The 23,605-nt window shown below is 36.5% G+C and overlaps 1 protein-coding gene across 4 annotated transcripts; it reads right to left on the bottom strand.

Moving 5' to 3' along the window:
* Positions 1 to 1,128: 1,128 nt before the first annotated feature.
* On the bottom strand, positions 1,129 to 22,896 carry dph7 (diphthamide biosynthesis 7). 4 transcript variants are annotated; one of them, XM_061981034.1, is made up of 10 exons: positions 22,826 to 22,896; positions 20,640 to 20,788; positions 18,438 to 18,565; positions 18,059 to 18,146; positions 12,650 to 12,741; positions 12,336 to 12,493; positions 8,809 to 8,881; positions 4,679 to 4,744; positions 3,252 to 3,424; positions 1,129 to 1,557 (listed from the first exon to the last, which is right to left on the bottom strand). In XM_061981034.1, exons 2-10 carry the CDS (start codon positions 20,769 to 20,771, stop codon positions 1,193 to 1,195), a joined length of 1,275 nt encoding a protein of 424 aa, XP_061837018.1. In that variant the 5' UTR covers positions 20,772 to 20,788; positions 22,826 to 22,896; the 3' UTR covers positions 1,129 to 1,192. The 4 variants fall into 4 exon arrangements, with proteins under 4 accessions (XP_061837018.1, XP_061837019.1, XP_061837020.1 ...); XM_061981035.1 differs by lacking the exon at positions 4,679 to 4,744; XM_061981036.1 differs by lacking the exon at positions 20,640 to 20,788 and having other exon boundaries at positions 22,826 to 22,832.
* Between the last annotated feature and the right edge of the window lie 709 nt (positions 22,897 to 23,605).

The following is a 23,605-nucleotide window of genomic DNA, read 5'->3' as shown; positions in this document are numbered from 1 at the left end:
ACATGCCACAGGTGAACAGGCTAATTGGGAACAGGTGGGTGCCATGATTGGGTATAAAAGCAGCTTCCATGAAATGCTCAGTCATTCACAAACGAGGATGGGGCGAGGGTCACCACTTTGTCAACAAATGCGTGAGCAAATTGTTGAACAGTTTAAGAACAACATTTCTCAACCAACTATTGCAAGGAATTTAGGGATTTCACCATCTACGGTCCCTAATATCATCAAAAGGTTCAGAGAATCTGGAGAAACCACTACACGTAAGCGATGATATTACGGACATTCGATCCCGCAGGCGGTACTGCATCAAAAAGCGACATCAGTGTGTAAATGATATCACCACATGGGCTCAGGAACACTTCAGAAAACCACTGTCAGTAACTACAGTTGGTCGTGACATCTGTAAGTGCAAGTTAAAACTCTACTATGCAAAGTGAAAGACATTCATCAACAACACCCAGTAACACCTCCGGCTTCGAAAGCAACTACGCTCCCCTGGTTTAAATGTTGATGATGATAGTTTAGATAGTTGATTGTGATAGTTTAAATAGTGAATGATAGATGGTTGATGATGATGATAGTTGATGATAGTTTAGATAGTTAATGATTGTTTAGATAATTGATGATAGTTGATGGTGATAGTTTAGATGGTTGATGATGATAGTTTAGATAGTTGATTGTTTAGATAATTGATGATAGTTGATGGTGATAAGTTTAGATAGCAGATGATGAAAGTTTCGATAGTGGATGATAGTTTAGAAAATGGATGATAGTTTAAATGGTTGATGGTGATAGTTTAGAAGGTTGATGATGATAGTTTAGATAGTGGATGATAGTTTAGAAGGTTGATGGTGATAGTTTAGATAGTGGATGATGATAGTTTAGATAGTGGATGATAGTTTAGAAAATGGATGACAGTTTAGATGGTTGATGGTAAAAGTTTAGATAGTGGATGATAGTTTAGGAAATGGATGATAATTTAGATGGTTGATGATGATAGTTTGGATAGTGGATGATAGTTTAGATGGTTGATGATGATAGTTGAGATTGTGTCAGGTAACTTTATTTTGAAATCCAGCTACTCTTGGACATGTCACAGCAGGAAGTAAGGACAATTTGGAACCAGGCTGATAAAAAGGATATTTATTTGACAAAGACAGGAAAGTGTGGACCATGTGAGAAGAAGGTGAGGTCAACACGTACCGTCTGCCAGGTAGTCCCACCTCCACAGGTGGAGAACGTGGTCGTAGAAGGAGCAGCTGGCGAGCAGAAAAGAAGATGTGTCGCCATGGCGACCGACACCCTCTCCTGCACTGGCAGCTGCTCCAAGGTCTTCTGGGACGTAACGTCCACTGTGGTCCTCCAGGCAGGTGTCCAGGCTGCCGGTGGGAGACTCGTACTGGATCTTCAGGTGACCGTCTGCCGGCTTCGACGGCGTGGGGGAAGGGGCGGGAGGAGCAGGTTCCCCCACAGGAAGCTGAGACCAGTCGGCTCCGTAAGCCAAGGAGTTGTGCAGGACGTACGACGCCACCACTGGACACGCTCCCCCAGCCGCCTCTGCATGGCAACACATTCTTAGCATTTATCATTAGTAGTATTACTCACAGTAACACTAATAGTATTTACATTCTTAGTATTAGTAGTATTACTCACAGTAACATTAATAGTATTTACATTGTTAGTATTAGTAGTATTACTCACAGTAACACTAGTAGTATTTACATTGTTAGCATTAGTAGTATTACTGACAGTAACATTAGTAGTATTTGCATTGTTAGCATTAGTAGTATTGCTCACAGTAACACTAGTAGTATTTACATTGTTAGCATTAGTAGTATTACTGACAGTAACATTAGTAGTATTTACATTGTTAGCATTAGTAGTATTACTCACAGTAACATTAGTAGTATTTACATTGTTAGCATTAATATTATTACTGACAGTAATATTAGTAGTATTTACATTAGTATTAGTAGTATTACTGACAGTAATGTTACTATTACTACTGACAGTGATATTAGTAGTATTACTGACAGTAATATTAGTAGCATTACTGACAGTAATATTAGTAGTATTACTGACAGTAATATTTGTAGTATTTATATTGTTAACATTGGTAGTATTACTGACAGTAATATTTGTAGTATTTATATTGTTAACATTGGTATTATTACTGACAATAATATTAGTGGTATTACTGACAATATTAGTAGTATTTACATTGTTAGCAATATTAGCAGTATTACTGAAAGCAATATTAGTAGTATTTACATTGTTAGCATTAGTAGTATTACTCACAGTAACACAAGTAGTATTTACATTCTTAGCATTAGTAGTATTACTCACAGTAACACAAGTAGTATTTACATTGTTAGCATTAGTAGTATTACTCACAGTAACACTAGTAGTATTTACATTGTTAGCATTAGTAGTATTACTCACAGTAATATTAGTATTATTTACATTGTTAGCATTAATATTAGTAGTATTACTGACAGTAATATTAGTAATATTTACATCGTTAGCATTAATGTTAGTAGTATTACTGACAGTAATATTAGTATTATTTACATTGTTAGCATTAATATTAGTAGTATTACTGACAGTAATATTAGTAGTATTCACATTGTTAGCATTACTATTAGTAGTATTACTGACAGTAATATTGGTATTATTTACACTGTTAGTATTAATATTAGTAGTATTACTAACAGTAATATTAGTATTATTTACATTGTTAGCATTAATATTAGTAGTATTACTGACAGTAATATTAGTAATATTTACATTGTTAGCATTAATGTAAGTAGTATTACTGACAGTAATAGTATTATTTACATTGTTAGCATTAATATTAGTAGTATTGCTGACAGTAATATTTATATTGTTAGCATTAGTAGTATTACTGACAGTAATATTAGTAGTATTTACATTGTTAGCATTAATATTAGTAGTATTACTGACAGTAATATTAGTAGTATTTACATTGTTAGCATTAATATTAGTAGTATTACTGACAGTAATATTAATATTTACATTCTTAGCATTAGTAGTATTACTGACAGTAATATTAGTAGTATTCACATTGTTAGCATTACTATTAGTAGTATTACGGACAGTAATATTAGTAGTATTACTAACAGTAATATTAGTAGTATTACTAATAGTAATACTAGTAGTATTAATATGATGTGTTCACCTGTATTAATATGTGTTCACCTGTATGACTATGATGATGATGATGTGCTCACCTGTGCTATGTTGAGTATTGAGAACATGTATATGATTGTGCATGCAGGCTGCCAGGAGAAGATGGTGGTGAGAAGGATGCCACTTCAACCTCCACACTCCTCCTCCCAAAGTGCTCTCACTCACAGGAGCTCGCATATTTCGACCGTCCCACAGCAGTACTTTCTCATCGTAGCTGAAATACACACACAAATACTTTAATACGTTCACATTGTTGCAGTACTTTCTCATCGTAGCTGAAATACACACACAAATACTTCAATACTTTCACATTGTTGCAGTACTTTCTCATCGTAGCTGAAATACATACACAAATACGTACTTCAATACTTTCACATTGTTGTTGTTCATCGTAGCTGAAATACATACACAAATACTTCAATACTTTCTTATCATAGCTGAAATACACACAGAAATACTTCCAATACGTTCACATTGTTGCAGTACTTTCTCATGGTAGCTGAAATACACACACAAATACTTCAATATTTTCACATTGCTGCAGTACTTTCTCATCGTAGCTGAAATACACACACAAATACTTCAATATTTTCACATTGTTGCAGTACTTTCTCATCGTAACTGAAATACACACACAAATACTTCAATACTTTACATAGTTTATATTTGATGTAATAATCATAGTTTATATTTGATATAGTTAATTACAGTTTACATACTTTATATTTGATATAATAATTATACTTATACTGAGAGTTAAGATCGTTGATAATGATGGTTATGATGGTTGATGACGGTAGTTTAGATAGTTAATTCAGCTGATGATAGTTCAGTTGATAGTTTTTATTGTTGAAATAGTTAATTATAGTTTATATAGATGGTGATAGTTAAGATAGTTGACAGTTTAGATAGTTGATGATAGTTTAGATAGATGGTGATAGTTTAGATAGTTGATGATGATAGTTTAGATAGATGGTGATAGTTAAGATAGTTGATGATAGTTTAGATAGTTGATGATGATAGTTTAGATAGATGGTGATAGTTTAGATAGTTGATGATGATAGTTTAGATAGATGGTGATAGTTAAGATCGTTGATGATAGTTTAGATAGTTGATGATGATAGTTTAGATGGATGGTGATAGTTTAGATAGTTGATGATGATAGTTTAGATGGATGGTGATAGTTTAGATGGTTGATGATGATAGTTTAGATAGATGGTGATAGTTTAGATAGTTGATGATGATAGTTTAGATAGATGGTGATAGTTAAGACAGCTGATGATAGTTCAGTTGATAGTTTGTATTGTTGAGATAGTTAATGCTAGTTTAGATAGATGGTGATAGTTAAGATAGTTGATGATAGTTTAGATGGTTGATTATGATAGTTTAGATGGATGGTGATAGTTAAGATAGTTGATGATAGTTTAGATAGTTGATGATGATAGTTTAGATAGTTGATGATATTTACCTGCCAGTAGCAAGGATGTGTTCTCGATGGGGGTTGCTGTGAATGCTGCACACGCCCATAGAATGCCTTTGGAACAATAGAAATTAAAACTTATATCAAATATATATAATATACCGGTATATATAATATACATATATATATAATATATATAAAATATCAACATTCCTCTATGTTGATAGTTATATGTATGATTATGCGCCATGAATAGTTATAGTCATAGTTCATGCTATGAACTATGACTATAACTAGGGATGTCCGATAATGGCTTTTTGGCGATATCCGATATTCCGATATTGTCCAACTCTTTAATTACCGATACCGATATCAACCGATACCGATGTCAACCGATACCGATATATACAGTCGTGGAATTAACAAATTATTATGCCTAATTTGGACAACCAGGGATGGTGAAGATAAGGTCCTTTTAAAGAAATAAAAATAAAATAAGATAAGATAAATAAATTAAAAACATTTTCTTGAATAAAAAAGAAAGTAAAACGATATAAAAACAATTACATAGAAACTAGTAATTAATGAAAATTAGTAAAATTAACTGTTAAAGGTTAGTCCTATTAGTGGACCAGCTGCACGCACAATCATGTGTGCTTACGGACTGTATCCCTTGCAGACTGTATTGATATATATTGATATATAATGTAGGAACCAGAATATTAATAACAGAAAGAAAAAACCCTTTTGTGTGAATGAGTGTAAATGGGGGAGGGAGGTTTTTTGGGTTGGTGCACTAATTGTAAGTGTATCTTGTGTTTTTTATGTTGATTTAATAAATAAATTTAAAAAATAATAAAATAAAAAATATTAAAAAAACAAAACCGATAATAAAAAAAAACAATAATTTGCGATATTACATTTTAAAGCATTTATCGGCCGATAATATTGGCAGGCCGATATTATCGGACATCTCTAACTATAACTAAAACTATAAATATGAATGGTCATAGGTATAGCTCATGCTATGAACTCGGAGTAAAACTATAACTATGAATGGTCATAGTTATAGTTCATACTATGAACTAGGACTAAAACTATAGCTATGAATGGTTATAGTCATAATTCATGCTATGAACGATGACTATAACTATAACTAAAACTATAACTATGAATGGTCATAGTTATAGTTCATACTATGAACTAGGACTAAAACTATAGGTATGAATGGTTATAGTCATAGTTCATGCTATGAACTATGACTATAACTATAGCTAAAACTATAACTATGAATGGTCATAGTTATAGTTCATTCTATGAACTATGACTAAAACTCTAACTATGAATGGTTATAGTCATAGTTCATGTTATGAACTATGACTATAACTAAAACTATGAATGGTCATAGTTATAGTTCATATTATGGCAAGTATGTTCATGGCGCATAACCATAACTCTAATTAGGAATATTCTAGACTTATATGGCCAGATAATAGGAACGTTGCTGTATTGTATTGGAGATTCCAGCACTACTCACAGTGGCAAGAGTACCTTTTCAAAGTACCACAATAAATATTAACATTAAGAGTACTACAAGGTACCACACCATTTATTTACATAGATAGTAAATAATTCCACTTTATTTACTAAGATAGAAACTTCAAAGTCACACAATATTCACTAATATAGATACTTCAAAGTACCACAATATTTACTGACATAGATACTTTACTAACATAGAACCACAACATTTACCAACATAGATACTTTAAAATACCACATTTACTAACATAGTTACGTCAAAGTACCACAACATTTACTAACAGAGATACTTCAAAGTACCACAGCATTTATTAACAGATACCTCAAAGAACCACAACATTTACTAACATAGATACTTCAAAGTATCTAAAGTTCACGAGTGAGGGAAGAGTGGATCGTGAGATCGACAGGCGGATCGGTGCGGCATCTTCAGTAATGCGGACGCTGTATCGATCCGTTGTGGTGAAGAAGGAGCTGAGCCAGAAGGCAAAGCTCTCGATTTACCAGTCGATCTACGTTCCCATCCTCACCTATGGTCATGAGCTTTGGGTGTTGACCGAAAGGACAAGATCACGGGTACAAGCGGCCGAAATGAGTTTCCTCCGCCGGGTGGCGGGGCTCTCCCTTAGAGATAGGGTGAGAAGCTCTGCCATCCGGGGGGAGCTCAAAGTAAAGCCGCTGCTCCTCCATATCGAGAGGAGCCAGATGAGGTGGTTCGGGCATCTGGTCAGGATGCCACCCGAACGCCTCCCTCGGGAGGTGTTTCGGGCACGTCCGACCGGTAGGAGGCCACGGGGAAGACCCAGGACACGTTGGGAAGACTATGTCTCCCGGCTGGCCTGGGAACGCCTCGGGATCCACCGGGAGGAGCTGGACGAAGTGGCTGGGGAGAGGGAAGTCTGGGCTTCCCTGCTTAGGCTGCTGCCCCCGCGACCCGACCTCGGATAAGCGGAAGAAGATGGATGGATGGATGGATGGATGGATGGATGGATACTTCAAAGTACCACAGTATTTATTAACAGATACTTCAAAGTACCACAATATTTATCAAAATAGATACTTCAAAGAACAACAACATTTACTAAGATAGATAGTAAATAATCACACAATATTTACTATCAGATACTTCAAAATACCACAATATTTACAAACATAGATCCTTTAAAGCAGTGTTTTTCAACCACTGTGCCGCGGTGCCGCGTCTGGTGTGCTGTGGGAGATCATCTAGTTTCACCTATTTGGGTTAAAAATATTTTTTGCAAACCAGTAAATATAGTCTGCACATTATGTGCTGTTGTTGAGTGTTGGTGCTGTCTAGAGCTCGGCAGAGTAACCGTGTAATACTCTTCTATATCAGTAGGTGGCAGCCGGTAGGTAATTGCTTTGTAGATGTCAGAAACAGCGGGAGGCAGGGTGAAGGTAAAAATGTGTCTAATGTTTGAACCAAAATTAAACAAAAGGTGAGTGCCCCTAAGAAAAGGCATTGAAGCTTAGAGAATGCTATGCAGAACAAAACTAAAACTGAACTGGCTACAAAGTAAACAAAAACAGAATGCTGGACGACAGCAAAGACTTACTGTGGAGCAAAAAGGGCATCCACAATGTACATCCGAACATGACATGACAATCAACAATGTCCCTAAAAAGAAGGATTATAAACAACTGAAATATTCTAGATTGCTAAAACAAAGTAGATGCGGGAAATATCGCTCAAAGGAAGACATGAAACTGCTCCAGGAAAATACCAAAAAAAGAGAAAAAGCCACCAAAATGGGAGAGCAAGACAAGAACTAAAACACAACGCACATGAAAACAGCAAAAAACTCAAAATAAGTCACGGCGTGATGTGACAGGTGGTGACAGTGCACCTACTTTGAGACAAGAGCTATATTGATGCATGCTTGGTTATGGTTTAAAGTCATACCCAACAATTGCGACAACGACTTTAACTTTTTACTGTCAACTGTGTTTCGTTTTTTAATGATTTGTGCTGGTGGTGTGCCTCCGAATTTTTTCAACGCTAAAAATGTGCCTTGGCTCAAAAAAGGTTGAAAAACACCGATTTAAAGTACCACAATAGTTACTAGAATAGATAGTAAAATAACCCCACAATATTTACTAAGATAGATACTTCAAAGTACCACAACATTTAAGTTTAAAGTACCAATGATTGTCACACACACACTAGGTGTGGTGAAATGTGTCCTCTGCATAAGACCCATCCCCTTGATCACCCCCTGGGAGGTGAGCAGTGGGCAGCAGCGGTGCCGCGCCCGGGAATCATATTTTTGGTGATTTAACCCCCAATTCCAACCCTTGATGCTGAGCGCTAAGCAGGGTGGTAATGGGTCCCATTTTTATAGTCTTTGGTATGACTCGGCCGGGGTTTGAACTCACAACCTACCGATCTCAGGACGGACACTCTAACCACTAGGCCACTGAACTAACATAAATAACTAAATGTATCACAATATTTACTAACATAGATACTACAAAGTACCACAACATGTACTAAGATAGAGGGTAAATAGTACCACAACATGTACTAAGATAGTTGGTAAATAGTACCACAATATGTACTAAGATAGTTGATAAATAGTACCACAACATGTACTAAGATAGATAGTAAATAGTACCTTTTACTGGTGAATGTGGGTGTGGAAGAATCCATTCTGAGATCCCAGCCTTTAAGTTTACAATCATCACCGCCTGAGAAGACAACAATATTTATTTTATACATAGTCAATATTTATTTGATGCAGATTTAATATTTCTTTTACACAGATTCAATATTTATTATATACATATTCAATATATATTTTATACATATTCAATATTTATTTTGAACATATTCAATATTTATTTTATTCATAATCAATATTTATTTGATACATATTCAATATATATGTTATACATATTTAATACATGTTTTAAACATATTAAATATTTGTATTATATATATATATTTATTGTAATACATATTCAATATTTATTTGATACATATTCAATAGTTTATATTATATATATATATACTGTGTATATATATATATATATATATATATATATATTCAATATTTATTTTAAACATATTCAATATTTTCATTATATATTTCATATTTATTTTATACATATTCAATATTTATCTTATACATATTCAATATTTATTTTAAACATTCAATATTGTTATTATATATTTCATATTTATTTTATACATATTCGATATTTATTTTAAACAGTCAATATTTATTTTATACATATTCAATATTTATTTTGAACATATTTAATATTTATTTTATACATATTCAATATTTATTTTATACATATTCAATATTTATTTTAGACATATTTAATATTTATTTAATTTACATAGATACATCAAAGTACATTTACTAAACATAGATACTTCAAAGTGCCACAACATTTACTAACATAGATACTTCAAAGTACTACAACATTTACTAACATAGATACTTCGAAGTACTACAACATTTACTAACATAGATACTTCAAAGTATCACAATATTTACAAACAAATACTTCAAAGTACCACAATATTTACTAACATATATATTTCAATGTACCACATTTACTAAAATAGACACTTCAAAGTACCACAACATTTACTAGCATAGATACTTCAAAGTACCACAACATTTACTAGCATAGAAACTTCATAGTACCACAACATTTACTAAAATTAAGTATTTATTTTCGACATATTCAATATTTATTTTAAACATATTCAATATTTGTTTTAAATTATATTCAATATTTATTTTAAACATATTTAATATTTATTTTTAAACATATTCAATAATTATTTTATACATAGTCAATATTTATTTTATACACAGTCAATATTTATTTTATACATACTCAATATTTATTTTGTACATGGTCAATATTTTGTGTCAATTGATGGTGTGGTAGATATTGTAGTACTTTGTAGAAGTAGTAGTAGTAGTAGTACCTGAGTACACCAGGTGTGTGTCCCAGTAGGAGAAGGCTGAGATCTAGTAGTAAATAATGCAGTCCTTTGAAGTAGTAGTAGTAGTAGTAGTAGTACCTGAGTACACCAAGTGTGTGTCCCAGTAGGAGAAGGCGGAGATCTAGTAGTATATATTGAAGTCCTTTGAAGTAGTAGTAGTAGTAGTAGTAGTCGTCCCTGAGTACACCAAGTGTGTTTCCCAAGGCTGAGATCTAGTAGTAAATATTGTAGTACTTTGAAGTAGTAGTAGTAGTTGTAGTACCACCTGAGTACACCAGGTGTGTGTCCCAGTAGGAGAAGGCGGAGATCTAGTAGTATATATTGAAGTACTTTGTAGTAGTAGTAGTAGTAGTAGTCGTCCCTGAGTACACCAAGTGTGTTTCCCAAGGCTGAGATCTAGTAGTAAATATTGTAGTACTTTGAAGTAGTAGTAGTAGTTGTAGTACCACCTGAGTACACCAGGTGTGTGTCCCAGTAGGAGAAGGCGGAGATCTAGTAGTATATATTGAAGTACTTTGAAGTAGTAGTAGTAGTAGTAGTAGTCGTACCTGAGTACACCAAGTGTGTTTCCCAAGGCTGAGATCTAGTAGTAAATATTGTAGTACTTTGAAGTAGTAGTAGTAGTACCACCTGAGTACACCAGGTGTGTGTCCCAGTAGGAGAAGGCTGAGATCTAGTAGTAAATTTTGAAGTACTTTGAAGTGGTAGTAGTAGTAGTACCTCAGCACACCATATGTGTTTCCCAGTAGGAGAAGGCTAAAATCTAGTAGTAAATATTGTAGTACTTTGAAGTAGTAGTAGTACCTGAGTACACCAGGTGTGTGTCCCAGTAGGAGAAGGCGGAGATCTAGTAGTATATATTGAAGTACTCAGGTACACTAGTCGTACCTGAGTACACCAGGTGTGTGTGTCCCAATGCTGAGATCTGGTAGTAAATATTGTAGTACTTTGAAGTAGTAGTAGTAATAGTAGTAGTACCTGAGTACACCAGGTGTGTGTCCCAGTAGGAGAAGGCTGAGATCTAGTAGTAAATATTGTAGTACTTTGAAGTAGTAGTAGTAGTAGTAGTGGTAGTAGTAGTAGTAGTAGTAGTAGTAGTAGTAGTAGTAGTAGTACCTGAGTACACCAGGTGTGTGTCCCAGTAGGAGAAGGTGGAGATCTAGTAGTATATATTGAAGTACTTTGAAGTAGTAGTAGTAGTAGTAGTAGTAGTCGTACCTGAGTACACCAGGTGTGTGTCCCAATGCTGAGATCTAGTAGTAAATATTGTAGTACTTTGAAGTAGTAGTAGTAGTATCTGAGTACACCAGGTGTGTGTCCCAGTAGGAGAAGGCTGAGATCTAGCAGTAAATATTGTAGTACTTTGAAGTAGTAGTAGTAGTAGTACCTGAGTACACCAGGAGTGTGTCCCAGTAGGAGAAGGCGGAGATCTAGTAGTATATATTGAAGTACTTTGAAGTAGTAGTAGTAGTAGTAGTAGTAGTAGTCATACCTGAGTACACCAGGTTTGTGTCCCAATGTTGAGATCTAGTAGTAAATATTGTAGTACTTTGAAGTAGTAGTAGTAGTAGTAGTATCTGAGTGCACCAGGTGTGTGTCCCAGTAGGAGAAGGCTGAGATCTAGTAGTAAATATTGTAGTACTTTGAAGTAGTAGTAGTAGTAGTACCTGAGTACACCAGGTGTGTGTCCCAGTAGGAGAAGGCGGAGATCTAGTAGTACATATTGAAGTACTTTGAAGTAGTAGTAGTAGTAGTAGTAGTAGTAGTAGTCGTACCTGAGTACACCAGGTGTGTGTCCCAATGCTGAGATCTAGTAGTAAATATTGTAGTACTTTGAAGTAGTAGTAGTAGTAGTAGTAGTAGTAGTAGTATCTGAGTACACCAGGTGTGTGTCCCAGTAGGATAAGGCTGAGATCGAGCAGTAAATATTGTAGTACTTTGAAGTAGTAGTAGTAGTAGTAGTAGTAGTAGTAGTAGTAGTACCTGAGTACACCAAGTGTGTGTCCCAGTAGGAGAAGGCGGAGATCTAGTAGTATATATTGAAGTATTTTGAAGTAGTAGTAGTAGTAGTAGTAGTACCTGAGTACACCAGGTGTGTGTCCCAGTAGGAGAAGGCGGAGATCTAGTAGTATATATTGAAGTACTTTGAAGTAGTAGTAGTAGTAGTAGTAGTACCTGAGTACACCAGGTGTGTGTCCCAGTAGGAGAAGGCGGAGATCCAAGCTTCATAGTCGTGAGCTCTCAGGTGAGTCACGGGTGAAAGGTGAGTTTGGTGCAAAGAAAAGACGCTGACACTTCCTGTTGAGTCGCTGCACACAACCTTCACGTCACTGCTGCTCACCAAAACACAACACACACACACACACACACACACACACACACACACACACACACACACACACACACACACACACACACACACACAATATTTGTGTAGAATACTATTAGGACATACATTTATTATTGTCATATTGTGAGAGAGACGTCACCTGTCCATCCTTCCAGTGGACCAATCTAACGACAAAACAAGTCCTTCTGACACCTTCTTGTTGTTGATCACCTGTAGACTCACACTGCCTTCCTACTGACACACACAACAATCACTGTGTCACTACACAACAACTACACTGCCTTCCTACTGACACACACAACAATCACTGTGTCACTACACAACAACTACACTGCCTTCCTACTGACACACACAACAATCACTGTGTCACTACACAACAACTACACTGCCTTCCTACTGACACACACAACAATCACTGTGTCACTAAACAACTACACTGCCTTCCTACTGACACACACAACAATCACTATGTCACTACACAACAACTACACTGCCTTCCTACTGACACACACAACAATCACTGTGTCACTACACAACAACTACACTGCCTTCCTACTGACACACACAACAATCACTGTGTCACTACACAACAACTACACTGCCTTCCTACTGACACACACAGCAATCACTATGTCACTACACAACAACTACACTGCCTTCCTACTGACACACACAACAATCACTGATCACTGTGTCACTACACAACAACTACGCTGCCTTCCTACTGACACGCACAACAATCACTGTGTCACTACACAACAACTACACTGCCTTCCTACTGACACACACAACAATCACTGTGTCACTACAAAACTACACTGCTTTCCTACTGACACACACACAACAATCACTGTGTCACTACACAACAACTACACTGCCTTCCTACTGACACACACAACAATCACTGTGTCACTACACAACAACTACACTGCCTTCCTACTGACACACACAACAATCACTGTGTCACTACACAACAACTACACTGCCTTCCTACTGACACACACAACAATCACTATGTCACTACACAACAACTACACTGCCTTCCTACTGACACACACAACAATCACTGTGTCACTACACAACAACTACACTGCCTTCCTACTGACACACACAACAATCACTATGTCACTACAAAACAACTACATTGCCTTCCTACTGATACAAACAACAATCACTGTCACTACACAATGACTACACTGCCTTCCTACTGACACACACAATCACTGTGTAACTACACAATAACTACACTGCCTTCCTACTGATACAAACAACAATCACTGTCACTACACAATGACTACACTGCCTTCCTACTGACACACACAATCACTGTGTCACTACACAACAACTACACTGCCTTCCTACTGACACACACAACAATCACTGTGTCACTACACAACAACTACACTGCCTTCCTACTGACACACACAACAATCACTGTGTCACTACACAACAACTACACTGCCTTCCTACTGACACACACAACAATCACTGTGTCACTACACAACAACTACACTGCCTTCCTACTGACACGCACAACAATCACTGTGTCACTACACAACAACTACACTGCCTTCCTACTGACACACACAACAATCACTGTGTCACTACACAACAACTACACTGCCTTCCTACTGACACACACAACAATCACTGTGTCACTACACAACAACTACACTGCCTTCCTACTGACACGCACAACAATCACTGTGTCACTACACAACAACTACACTGCCTTCCTACTGACACACACAACAATCACTGTGTCACTACAAAACTACACTGCTTTCCTACTGACACACACACAACAATCACTGTGTCACTACACAACAACTACACTGCCTTCCTACTGACACACACAACAATCACTGTGTCACTACACAACAACTACACTGCCTTCCTACTGACACACACAACAATCACTGTGTCACTACAAAACTACACTGCTTTCCTACTGACACACACACAACAATCACTGTGTCACTACACAACAACTACACTGCCTTCCTACTGACACACACAACAATCACTGTGTCACTACACAACAACTACACTGCCTTCCTACTGACACACACACAACAATCACTGTGTCACTACACAACAACTACACTGCCTTCCTACTGACACACACAACAATCACTGTGTCACTACACAACAACTACACTGCCTTCCTACTGACACACACAACAATCACTGTGTCACTACACAACAACTACACTGCCTTCCTACTGACACACACAACAATCACTATGTCACTACACAACAAATACACTACCTTCCTACTGACACACACAACAATCACTGTGTCACTACACAACAACTACACTGCCTTCCTACTGACACACACAACAATCACTGTGTCACTACAAAACTACACTGCTTTCCTACTGACACACACACAACAATCACTGTGTCACTACACAACAACTACACTGCCTTCCTACTGACACACACAACAATCACTGTGTCACTACACAACAACTACACTGCCTTCCTACTGAAACACACACAACAATCACTGTGTCACTACACAACAACTACACTGCCTTCCTACTGACACACACAACAATCACTGTGTCACTACACAACAACTACACTGCCTTCCTACTGACACACACAACAATCACTGTGTCACTACACAACAACTACACTGCCTTCCTACTGACACACACAACAATCACTATGTCACTACACAACAACTACACTGCCTTCCTACTGACACACACAACAATCACTGTGTCACTACACAACAACTACACTGCCTTCCTACTGACACACACACAATCACTATGTCACTACACAACAACTACATTGCCTTCCTACTGATACAAACAACAATCACTGTGTCACTACACAATGACTACACTGCCTTCCTACTGACACACACAATCACTGTGTAACTACACAACAACTACACTGCCTTCCTACTGACACACACACAACAATCACTGTGTCGCTACACAACAACTACGCTGCCTTCCTACTGATACACACAACAATCACTGTGTCACTACACAACAACTACACTGCCTTCCTACTGACACACACAACAATCACTGTGTCACTACACAACAACTACACTGCCTTCCTACTGACACACACAACAATCACTATGTCACTACACAACAACTACATTGCCTTCCTACTGATACAAACAACAATCACTGTGTCACTACACAATGACTACACTGCCTTCCTACTGACACACACAATCACTGTGTAACTACACAACAACTACACTGCCTTCCTACTGACACACACACAACAATCACTGTGTCACTACACAACAACTACGCTGTCTTCCTACTGACACACACAACAATCACTGTGTCACTACACAACAACTACACTGCCTTCCTACTGACACACACAATCACTGTGTCACTACACAACTACACTGCCTTCCTAGTGACACACACAACAATCACTGTGTCACTACACAACAACTACACTGCCTTCCTACTGACACACACAACAATCACTGTGTCACTACACAACTACACTGTCTTCCTACTGACACACACAACAATCATGTGTCACTACACAACTATACTGTCTTCCTACTGACACACACAACAATCGCTATGTCAGTACACAACAACTACACTGCCTTCCTACTGACACACACAACAATCACTGTCACTACACAACTACACTGGCTTTCTTCTGACACACACAACAATCACTGTTTCATTACACAACAACTACAATGCCTTTCTTACTGACACACAACAATCAGTGTCACTACACAACAACTACACTTCCTTCCTACTGACACACACAACAATCACTGTGTCACTACACAACTACACTTCCTTCCTACTGACTCTACAACAATAACTGTGTCACTAAACAACACACAACCACCACTGTGTCACTACAGAACAACTACACTGCCTTCCTACTGACACACACAACAATCACTGTGTCACTACACAACTACACTTCCTTCTTACTGACTCTACAACAATAACTGTGTCACTACACAACACACAACCACCACTGTGTCACTACACAACAACTACACTGCCTTCCTACTGAGGCACACAACAATCACTGTGTCACTACAGAACAACTACACTTCTTTCCTACTGACACACAACAATCACTGTCACTACACAACAACTACACACTACACTATGGTCCTACTCACACACAACCATCAGTGTATCACTACACAACAACTACACAGAATGCACAATGGTCCTACTTAACACACAACTATCAGTGTATCACTACAGAAAAACTACATAATGTGCACAATCGTCCTACTTAACACACAACTATCAGTGTATCACTACAAAACAACTACACAATGGTCCTACTCACACACAACCATCAGTGTATCACTACACAACAATTACACAATGATCCTACTCACACACAACCATCAGTGTATCACTACACAACAATGACACAACAACTACATAATGGTCGTACATAACACAACAATACAATACTTAGTGTGGTGACAAAAAACATGCACAATGGTCCTATACAACACACTAACACAACACAAGACAACATGAACAATGAAAAGTAGAGTAGAATGTGTCACATATGATAAGTGTAGTACTACACAACACAACACAACATGACAAGTAGAGTAGGATGTGTCACATATGATAAGTGTAACACAACACAACAAGTAGAGTAGGATACGTTACATATGATAAGTGTAACACTACAGAACACAACACAACATGACAAGTAGAGTAGGATGTGTCACATATGATAAGTGTAATACTACACAACACAACATGACAAGTAGAGTAGGATGTGTCACATCTGATAAGTGTAATACTACACAACACAACACGACATGACAAGTAGAGTAGAATGTGTCACATATGATAAATGTAACACAACACAACATGACGAGTAGGATGTATCACAGGTGATAAATGTAACACAACATAACACAACAAGACAAGTAGAGTAGGATGTGTTACACATATGATAAGTGTAATTCTACGCAACACAACATGACAAGTAGAGTAAGATGTGTCACATATGATAAGTGTAATACTACACAACACAACACAACACGACAAGTAGAGTAGGATGTCACATATGATAAGTGTAACACTACACAACACAACACGACAAGTAGAGTATGATTTGTCACATCTAATAAGTGTAACACTACACAACACAACATGACGAGTAGGATGTGTCACATATGATAAGTGTAACACTACACAACACAACACGACATGAAAAGTAGAGTCACATATGATAAGTGTAACACTACACAACACAACAAGTAGAGTAAAATGTGTTACACATATGATAAGTGTAACACTACACAACACGACATGATAAGTAAAATAGGATGTGTCACATATAAGTGTAACACTACACAACACAACACAACACAACATGACAAGTAGAGTAGGATGTGTCACATATGATAAGTGTAACAACACAACACAACATGACAAGTAGAGTAGGATGTGCCACATATGATAAATGTAACAACACAACACAACCACAACATGACAAGTAGAGTAGATATGCAAATACTACACAAAGCATGTGGAGTGTGTACCTGTTCAGGTGACAGTGTGTGTACTTGTAGTTCTCCATTAGAAGCTGCCAGACCCATCAGCACCTTTCCTGACACCGCCACATGACACCTGGCCACACACACACACACACACACACACACACACACACACACACACACACACACACACACACACACACACACACACACACACACACACACACACACATACACACACACACACACACAGACACACACACATAAACATTTAACAAATATATCATTTTGATAACTAATAACTTTGAATAACTCTTCTGCTATCATTTATTCACATGCACCTGCAACTATCACTAGTGTATGTGTGTACATACGTGTGTGTGTGTGTGTGTGTCTGTGTGTGTGTGTGTGTGTGTGTGTGTACCATTTGATATCAAGAATAGCAGACATGTCGATGGTCTGGATCTCAGTGAGGTGAGAAGTCTTTGCTTCTTGTTGATATCTCCAAAGATACAAACGACCTTTTCTACTTGGAGGAACATCTTCTTCTTCCTGCAACAACAAATACACATATACATTACTCTATGTACACACATACATACATACATACATACATACATATCCAGTGTATATATTTGATATACACTCTACATGCCCCTGAAGCTGACCAACACACCAGATTGTAGTCACCTGGAGGTGTGTCTTAAAGAAATTAAACAAAGGATGTCCAGCAACTTTTTGCCACTTAACGCTAAGAAAACGGAAATGTTGATCATCGGACACAGACACCTATTTAATAATACCACCATAACATTTGACAAGACAATTAGACATTGAATTAATAATACCACCTGAACATTTGACAAGACAAATAGACATTTAATTAATAATACCACATTAACATTTGACAAGACAATTAGACATTGAATTAATAATACCACCTGAACATTTGACAAGACAAATAGACATTTAATTAATAATACCACCTTAACATTTCACAAGACAATTAGACACTTAATTAATAATACCACCTTATCATTTGACAACAAAACAATTACACACCTATTTAATAATACCACCTTATCATTTGACAACAAAGCAATTACAAAACCTATTTAATAATACCACCTTAACATTTGACAACAAATCAATTACAAACATTTAATAATACCACATTAACATTTGACAACAAAACAATGATACACGTATTTAATAATACCACCTTAACATTTGACAACAAAACAATTACCGGTACACACCTATTCAATAATACCACCTTAACATTTGACAACAAAACAATTATACACTTATTTGACAATACCACCTTAACATTTGACAACAAAACAATTCTACACCTATTTAATAATACCACCTTAACATTTGACAACAAATAAGCGGTAGAAAATGGATGAATGAATGGACAATTACAGTATACACCTATTTAATAATACCACCTTAACATTTGGCAACAAAACAATTATACACCTATTTAATAATACTACCTTAACATTTTACAACAAAACAATCATACACTTATTTGATAATACCACCTTAACATTTGACAACAAAACAATTATACACTTATTTGACAATACCACCATAACATTTGACAACAAAACAATTATACACCTATTTAATAATACCACCTTAACATTCGACAACAAAACAATTATGCACCTATTTAATAATACCACCTTAACACTTGACAACAATACAATTATACACTTATTTGATAATAGCACCTTAACATTTGACAACAAAACAATTCTACACCTATTAATTAATACCACCTTAACATTTGACAACAAAACAATTATACACTTATTTGATAATACCACCTTAACATTTGACAACAAAACAATTCTACACCCATTTAATAATACCACCTTAACATTTTACAACAAAACAATTATACACTTATTTGATAATACCACCTTAACATTTGACACCAAAACAATTCTACACCTATTTAATAATACCACCTTAACATTTGACAACAAATAAACGGTAGAAAATGGATAGATGGATGGACAATTATACACCTATTTAATAAAACCACCTTAACATTTGACAACAAAACAATTATACACCTATTTAATAATGCGGTAGAAGGTGGTAGGTGCCACATTAGTAGTAGTAGTAGTATTTTAAGTATTACTTGCAGTACAAGGTGGTAGGTGCCACATAAGTAGTAGCAGTAGTAGTAGTAGTATTTGAAGTATCTTGTGGTAGAAGGTGATAGGTACCACATAAGTAGTAGTATTTGAAGTATTACTTGTGGTAGAAGGTGGTAGGTGCCACATAAGTAGTAGTATTTGAAGTATTACTTGCTGTAGAAGGTGGTAGGTGCCACATTAGTAGTAGTAGTAGTAGTATTTAGAATATTTATTGTGGTAAAAGGTGGTAGGTACCACATAAGTAGTAGTATTTCAAGTATTACTTGCGGTAGAAGGTGGTAGGTGCCACATTAGTAGTAGTAGTAGTAGTAGTAGTATTTGAAGTATTACTTGCGGTAGAAGGTGGTAGGTGCTACATTAGTAGTAGTAGTAGTAGTATTGGAAGTATTAATTGCGGTAGAAGGTGGTAGGTGCTACATTAGTAGTAGTAGTAGTATTTGAAGTATTACTTGCGGTAGAAGGTGGTAGGTACCACAAGCCAGGATGTGGTGGTAGGAGTACACAGGACACCATTCTACTGTGTCAGCGTTGAACTCCGTGTCCAAAACTTGCAAAGTACGAATTCCTGATCCTCTCTGCATCCTCTCTCTCTCACCTGCTACAAAACATGACAACAACATGTACTGCAACATGTAATACAACATGCACTACAACATGTACTGCAACATGTACTTCAACATGAACTGCAACATGTAATACAACATGTACTGCAACATGTAATACAACATGTACTTCAACATGTACTACAACATGTACTTCAACATGTACTGCAACATGTACTCCAACATGTACTTCAACATGAACTGCAACATGTAATACAACATGTACTGCAACATGTAATACAACATGTACTGGAACATGTACTGCAGCATGTAATACAACATGTACTACAACATTTAATACAACATGTACTGCGACATGTAATACAACATGTACTGCAACATGTAATAAAACATGTAATACAACATGTACTGCAACATGTAATACAACATGTAATACAACATGTACTGCAACATGTACTACAACATGTACTGCAACATGAACTACAACATGTACTGCAACATGTACATGCATCATGATGCATGATTACACGTGTCCTACTATGATACACGTGTGTTACTATGATACATGATTACACGTGTACTTCCATGATACACAAATACTTCTATGATACACTAGTATTATTATGATACATGATTACACGTGTACTACTATGATACTCGAATACTACTATGATACACGAGTACTACTATGATACATGATTACACGTGTACTACTATGATACTCGAATACTACTATGATACACAAGTATTATTATGATACATGATTACACGTGTACTACTATGATACTCCAATACTACTATGATACACGTGTACTACTACGATAAACGAGTAGTACTATGATACATGCTTACACGTGTACTACTATGATTACACGTGTACTACTATGATACACGAGTACTACTATGATACATGAATACTACTATGATACAAGACTACTACTAGGATATACGAGTACTAAGTGCTCGTGTATCATAGTAGTACACGTGTATCATAGTAGTACTGATACAAAGTGGAAAAGTGTTCTGTGGTCTGACGAGTCCACATTTCAAATTGTTTTTGGAAACTGTGGACGTCGTGTCCTCCGGACCAAAGAGGAAAAGATCCATCCGGATTGTTATAGGCGCAAAGTTGAAAAGCCACCATCTGTGATGGTATGGGGGTGTATTAGTGCCCAAGACATGGGTAACTTACACATCTGTGAAGGCACCATTAATGCTGAAAGGTACATACAGGTTTTGGAGCAACATATGTTGCCATCCAAGCAACGTTACCATGGACGCCCCTGCTTATTTCAGCAAGACAATGCCAAGCCACGTGTTACAACAGCATGGCTTCATAGTAAAAGAGTGCGTCCAGACCTGTCTCCCATTGAAAATGTGTGGCGCATTATGAAGCCTAAAATACCACAACGGAGACCCCCGGACTGTTGAACAACTTAAGCTGTACATCAAGCAAGAATGGGAAAGAATTCCACATGAGAAGCTTAAAAAAATGTGTCTCCTCAGTTCCCAAACGTTTACTGAGTGTTGTTAAAAGAAAAGGCCATGTAACACAGTGGTGAACATGCCCTTTCCCAACTACTTTGGCACGTGTTGCAGCCATGAAATTCTAAGTTAATTATTATTTGCAAAAAAAAAAAAAGTTTATGAGTTTGAACATCAAATATCTTGTCTTTGTAGTGCATTCAATTGAATATGGGTTGAAAAGGATTTGCAAATCATTGTATTCCGTTTATATTTACATCGAACACTATTTCCCAACTCATATGGAAACGGGGTTTGTATGATACACGAGTAGTACTATGATACATGATTACATGATATTTGTTTAGTTATTAAATGACTTTGGGCTAACTCTTTAGGCAGCACTGCTGGCTTGAAGGCTACAGTTAGCTTCGTCTTGTAGTTACTACTTGTGTACTAAAGACCGCACAGATACACGCAGGAGCTATAAAGTAATACAGGAGTTATAAAGTACACGTTTACACAAAAGTGGGTTTTTTTAATCCAAACACGTGACGAAGAGTAAAATGAGCGACAATAAGCGTGTATAACGCGATAAACAAACTCACGTTGGATTTGCAGACCTTCTTGTTTTATAGCTGCTGTGCTGAAATCCCACGTGTTTGCAACAATACCGCCACCTGCTGCTCGGAGGCGGATATTACAACTAACATGGTTTTCACAAACACCTTAACTACCGCCACCTGCTGCTCGGATGTGTACACTGCAACTAATATGAAGAGACGCTAATATAAAGGGTTCTTCATGATCAAATTCATACATTTATATAGAATTGTTGCGTTCACGTTCAAACCGGAAAATAATTTAAAAAAAATAAAATAAAAAAATAAAAAAAGATATAAATATATATATATATATATATATATATACATATATATATATATATATATATATATATATATATATATATATATATATAAAGCTTCATCAACACATTTCCCACTTGGAAGCAGAGCGTTTAATATAATTTAGAGTAGTCAGTGTGCAGCATTTGCAGAGTCATTTCTATAGTTGAATTGCGTTGAATCGTGAGAAGTTGTTTTAATATTCATCTTATTGCGACAACCAGGCCCGAATGGAATTGATTAGCATGCATGCTAAGTATTTAGCGAGATAATCAGCACATGACGAATAGTTCTTTTTACGCTCACAATTGTTTAGTCGTGTCGCTGTAAGAGTCGAATATTTACGAGCAAAAGTTTTCTTTCTTCAAGTTCAGCCGTGTGACTCCGGAGAAGACTAGGCAGGTGAGCTCTGATCATTGCACTTTGAGTGACAGCTCCCTCTGGTGGCAGGAGTGATATTTCACTCTGATATTATTGCCTTCG

This window comes from Nerophis lumbriciformis, linkage group LG20 (assembly GCF_033978685.3).
Source record: "Nerophis lumbriciformis linkage group LG20, RoL_Nlum_v2.1, whole genome shotgun sequence".
NCBI classification, from domain to species: domain Eukaryota; kingdom Metazoa; phylum Chordata; class Actinopteri; order Syngnathiformes; family Syngnathidae; genus Nerophis; species Nerophis lumbriciformis.
This window is presented reverse-complemented; position numbering and strand designations above follow the sequence as displayed.